General features: G+C 45.3%; 1 protein-coding gene across 3 annotated transcripts in view; it reads left to right on the forward strand.

The window, feature by feature from the left end:
- UBN2 (ubinuclein 2) overlaps nucleotides 1–5,474 on the forward strand; it is a 647,497-nt gene extending 642,023 nt beyond the window's left edge. For 2 of the 3 annotated variants that reach the window (XM_078640321.1, XM_078640327.1), the window contains one exon: nucleotides 4,566–5,474. In XM_078640321.1, coding sequence (XP_078496447.1) covers nucleotides 4,566–4,615 — 50 coding nt within the window. In that variant the 3' untranslated portion in view covers nucleotides 4,616–5,474. The remainder of the gene's footprint in view (nucleotides 1–4,565) is intronic. The other variant, XM_078640331.1, reaches the window with a different exon arrangement.
- The last annotated feature ends 526 nt before the right edge of the window (nucleotides 5,475–6,000 follow it).

Raw genomic sequence — 6,000 nt, forward strand, 5'->3', positions numbered from 1 at the left:
TAATCCAACATCATTCTTTAGCTCACTCCGCCACCCCAGTTCAGACATGGCCCTATGCAAATCAGTCTGACCCTGTGCCTCATGGGAACAGTCCAGCCCGAACTGCCAAGCCATGTCTTCCATGGATCAGAAACAAGCATCCTGGGACCAGTTACTGGCTAATCAGTGTCATCAGCCAGGCTAGCTTGAATCCAGTGGCAAAGTGAGCAAGGGACCCATGTCTGGGCATACCCTGCCAACTTAGGGCGAACAAAGCAAAACCAAAGGGGATGATGGACGGAGTGTTGAACATTGCAAGCACTCACCCCCAGTCAACTGATCTGGGTGTAATCCAACGTCATTCTTTAGCTCACTCCCCCACCCCAGTTCAGACAGGGCCATATGCAAATCAGTCTGACCCTGTGCCTCATGGGAACAATCCAGCCCGAACTGCCAAGCCGTGTCTTCCCTGGACCGGAAACAAGCATCCTGGGACCAGGTTCTGGCTAATCAGCCAGGCTAACTTGAATCGCAAGCTAGCCTGGCTGATGACGGCTGATTAGCCAGAACTGGGGTGGCTGAGTGAGCTAAAGAATGATGGATTAAACTCCGATCAGTTGAATGGGGGTGAGTGCTTGCATGGTTTAACACTCCATCATCCCCTTTGGTTTCGCACTATTCTAGTGGGCACCTTGCACCAGTCCAAAAAACCCTTATTGATTTATAGGTTTAAGACAACCTTTATTGAAAGTTATCTTAGTGGTAGCTATAGCTTTAGGCTAAGTCTTGAAGGAGTGTAAAGCAGCTTTGTTTACCAGATTATAACCTCTTGAATGTCTAAATGAAAATAGCCCCACACCAGGTATATATATAAAATATATGTATTTATTTCTAAACACACTCTAGTAATCCCTTTATGAGATTACAGATCAAAGTACACACTTTAAACAATATAGAACTTCAGTAAATAGCACAATATACACTGGGCCCGGGAGTGGGGGGACCAAACCATATATCAGAAAAGTGGTATAAGAACCACGGCGACTTGACGAGACACAAGGCCTAGAGCCTGTAGAATCGCTGTGACTAAAAGGAACCACCCAAGGTAGTGACACAGGGGACCCACGGGGGACGTGTGCAGTGTGAGAACACAGCCGCTCGACGCCGTTAGCTTCTATGGGGAAAGTCGCAGTTGGAATTTTAAAGATAAAGGACACTTAGCAGAGGACTTTGAGCAAACCTCTTTAGACTTAAGGGGTTCTAGGGCCAACACCCACGGGAGCACCAGAGTACTAGAGTTACCTCACCCAGGGAAGCCGGGTCCATATGTGTTTTTTGGTGTCGGAAATCGTTGTTGATTTCAATGGCGATCTGCTGCAAAGTGCTGCTGCCATCGAGGAGAAAAGTGTCCGGTGTGATCCAAGCCTGGATCAAAGATGTGAGGAACCTGAAAGCAGAGGGTATAGAGTCTGGGTCACTTGCCAGTGATCAGGGGCACGATAGACGAATGCCCACCGATGTCGGGTGATTGAGGTGTGAAGAGGTGAAGCTTGACTCTGCAGCCACGAGGACCGGGAGGCGTTGACGACCAGGAGCTGGATTCGAGCTGTCCCACAAAGGATGTTAAGTGCTGCGGTATTGGTGCCCAGATTGAACCCAACAAGCCTTGGCAACAGCAACCCACGCAGGAAGAGGAAAGATGCTTTGGTGCGGACCAACATGGTCCGCGGGACTCACCAAGTGGTGGAGAGTCAGGGCATGTCTGGAGCAACCAGGGAAGCCCAAGGAAAGTCTAAGTTGCCTTCTCAGGAACCCACCAGTCAACTGACCAGGGATCGCAAAGGTACCTCAAGCGAAAACACAAAGGGCCGACTCGCGGAACACTCATGGAGTGTAGGCCAGCAATCTTAGGTGGAAAAGGTGCTCAGGTCTGGGCTACAAGTATCCAAATGCACAACCTCAAGGAACGTCGAGAAGCTGATCCACTTGCAAATGTGCACGGTGTCCAGGGGGTTCCGGTTCCACGGTACCCACGAGGGCTGCAGGTCTCAACTTTGCTGGATACTCAGGTCGGCTTCGGGGAAGTCTGGAAATCCACCTCCTGTGTTGAAAATACTTCGGTGTCTGGCGGTAGCTGCGGAGATGCAAACCAGTCAAATGCGTCTTCGGTGCTTGCCACGCATTGGAGTAACTCCTTTACTCCAAGGGAGATTCTTCAATCATCCAGCGCCGTGCAGATCTTCGAAGTTCCAGGATTCAGTATCAGAGTTTTGTCCAGGTGTAATCTAAAGTCCTGTTGCCAGGGGTTCCTATCTTGTACCCAAGGAAGGGGTGGGACAAACTCTGGGGACCCACTTATGTGAGGGTTTGGAAAGCGGGATGGCTACACCCATTTCCTTTGTCCAGTTTCGCGCCAGAGCAGGGGCTGGCAGCCCCTGCAACCGGTTTGAACTGGGCTATGCACAGGGACACCAAATGTGCCCCCAGTGCAGACTTCAAAGCACTCTTGGAGTGCACCCATCCAGCCCCAATACACTAAGGCCTGTCTGGGAGGTGGTGACACCTCCCTGTGACAGGAAACCAATTGTCCAGGCCTCCCCTGCCGGAGTTTCTTCCAGCAGCAGGATGCCAGGCCTGTGTCTGTGGCATCCATTTTGTGATGCCAGGGTTCTTTTAAACTGGTACGGGGTGTACCGGTGTGTACATGTCTCTCCCACTAGAAGGGTGGAATCATACCCCGTCGCCAGAACTGTCGGGGGGGTATGATTCCAAAGTGTTTGACACCAAACACGACATGTTTCCTTGCAGCCATTCCAAAGTTAGCATTTACTGCAAGGTTATAATGCACTTAAGAGTATATGGTCTGGCTGCATCACAGAACAACCCCGGAGAATAGATTCCGAAGGCTGCAGAGAGGACCTGCTCATGCATGGGCACCCTCACACAAAACCCAGCACCCTGCCTTCAGGATTGATAAGGCGTGCCATAGGGGTGACTGATAGGTTTAAATGTGTAGTGATTTAAGGTAGATATAGGGAACCTAGATCTAAGTAAGGGATGCATACACCACCTTACCCAGGCTGCAGTAGCAGACCTGTGGTGTCATTTTGGAAGGCTGCTCAGGGGTGGCATAATACATGCTGCAGCCCCTGGTAGGCCTCTGGGGTACCTATACCCTTGGTACCTAAGGTGCCATATACTAGAGGCTCATAAGGGTACCCCCGTAACCAAACTGGAGTGTACCTAAAGTTCATGGAATAATTTTAAAGAGGAAGCAGCTAGGCTGGGGTCCTGGACAGCACGGCCCCAGCCAGACTAAAGTAAAAAAAACTGTGACACGCCAGAAAAAAATGGGGGTAACCATAAGAAGCAGATCCTACTCTCCTACACCAGGTACTATACTCTCCTTGATAAGAGGAGTTTCTAGCGGCACTGTGATCTAGCTGGTACACAGGCCAACATACCCGGTGGGGTGTCTAGAATCAGTCTAACACCAATCCTACAGTGTGTGTTGTCTAAATGTGCAGATCCTATACAGGTTTTATAGGAACAACACAACGGTCTGTGTGCGTTTCCCCAACAGTGTGTTTTTTGGGGGTGTAAGAACCAAATTTGTCGGAACTTATTGAAACCATCTACTAGTTTCTCTTTCAGTTGGTTCTAAGAAAATTGATGTATTTCAGGGAACTGACCAGGAGACTCGCACTTTTCAGACTCTTTAGTTCAGTCGGAATCCAGTACTTTCTAGGTTGTATGTCCTTTGTTATGAATCCGCTAGGTTCATGGGTTGGAATAACTTGGCTGCATAAATCTTTATTTTTTGTTTCACACCTCAAATAAAAGTAAATCACTGGAAAGCACTGTACAGTAATCAGCTTTCTCTGTTGTGCTCCATTGTATAGATTAAAGGTCTCAATGCTTGATTGTCTACAGACAAGGTTTCACCTGGAAGGAGAAACCCCACTTAGCTGCTCCTCAGTGAAAGCAATGGACGTAAAGTGAAACCATACATAAGATAGACCATACCATTAAATGCCAAATGGAGTAATGTTTACCATAACCTTAATATACTTAACTCTTCTTTTGGAAACTAGGAACTATTTAATACAATTGTATTATCACAGTATGGGGTGCATGGTACAAAGAGAAAGGAATCAGAACACTGTGTTGAACGTGTGTGTAGGTGTGATTAATATTGCATGTAAAAAAGTGTTAATAAAATATGAAAATTGTAAGAGGATAAAGAGTTTTAAACAATTTCTTAATTGACACTTATTTGCCTGTGTCTGAGTTTGAAGAAAGAGGAAACTCGTATACCTTTTTGCTACATGGAGGTTTACCTTTGACATGTTTTGTAAATGAGTATGGGTTAGACTTCCATTCGGATGCAATGGTTGATTCTGCCCAGTGTAGGAATTCATGTGTCAATATTTAATTGGACTGCTTCTCTTACTTTGTGGACCTAACAAACTGTATAGACTTGGTGTTTACTCTTTGGGTGTATTACAATTTAATACATAACTAAGAAAGATTCTCTGGTCAGCAGTAAGAGTTTTTACATGTCCCCTTTCCCCTCTTGTTTTCAGATGGAGGACAAAATAAAGGAGACAATAAATTACAACGGAAACCACAGTGACTTCAACTTCATTAGGAAAGATGACTGAGATGATTGGCTGGCCATTGGAACTTGCCCAGCTGTAACATGCTTGTGCTGCACATGGTTGCTGTCAATGTTTACAAACTCTGATCCCAAGCACTGTGGATACTGGGAAGAATACATGATCAAAGGAAGAGGAAAGGCCAGTCCCATGCACAGTTACCAACTACCCACCAGGTGGAAGCACTCTCATTAGCAGGTTGTGCAGGGCACCTGTGATGGATGCATGACTCGGATGCAGACTGGCTTGAAGGAGAGCAGGGTTTTCAGGTGTTGGGAGAGTGGCCCTCTTAGAATGTTCATAATGGGAGGTCCCTCCCATCCAGACTCTGAGGAAATATCTTAAAACACCAGGCGTGAATTGATTATGTCCTAAACATTCAGAACTCTGATGCTGGATATTTCGAGATTCTGAGCATGTGCGGTCTACTGCTGAATCTTCAGTAGCTGGTGTCCTTCTGTGCTAAAAGAGACCAGAATGGTGCTACAGCTTCCCGGGACAGCGGAAGAGGGTATGACGAATGAGTGATTTGGTGGCTAATGGCTTCTTACTGGCAGAGCTCCCACTACTTTTTTAGCCAATATGGTTGTTTTGGCCTCTGCTGCATGCTACAGGATCTGAATACTGTATGAAACCTAGCTCTGTTCAGAGACATAAGAGGAAGAGCGCTTTCCACAGAGAAATAGTACTAGCTTCCAATGAAAGGAGTTATACATTTATATATCTGTACATATGTATGTATCTTTGTATATATAATATGGAATTGCTTACTTAGCTATTCCTTAGGTTAGAATGCAGTTTCTATGCTAAATAAAAAAAATATCTATATTAAAGAAATCTCTTGGCATCTGGCATGTTTTTGTCCATTCTGATTGTATCATTACAGTCAGATAAATAGAAGTTCAAGCAGTTGCCATTGAAAGGTATACATATCAAGCAATGGTCTTGAGTGGCAGGCATGTGGTTCTGAGCTTTGAAGACTATACAAAGGTTGCTCATCATTATCTGCTTCTTTCAGTTTCTTACAGGTTAGCAATATTACCAAGCAACACAATTGTGCATCATAAAATGTTGGAAATGTCTCCTTTTGGGGGATCTTGATTGGTAATCTTAAGTACCCATGTGCATGACCCCACAGCACTTTTTTACAAAATATGTATTTAATATACTTATCCACTAGGAAAAAAAAGTTTAATTAATAAACAAAGCAATTTTGACAACCTTTTGTTAGCTAAATTGGCCAGTCTTCTTTTGTATTCTGTAACAAAAAAAGCATTTTTTTAAAAAAAGGTAATTTACACAAACATTTTCTAAGGACAATTATAGTAGAGAAGGGCAATGTATCTAGATACACTTCAGCCTA

Source organism: Lissotriton helveticus, chromosome 1_1 (assembly GCF_964261635.1).
Source record: "Lissotriton helveticus chromosome 1_1, aLisHel1.1, whole genome shotgun sequence".
Classification (NCBI taxonomy): Eukaryota; Metazoa; Chordata; class Amphibia; order Caudata; family Salamandridae; genus Lissotriton; species Lissotriton helveticus.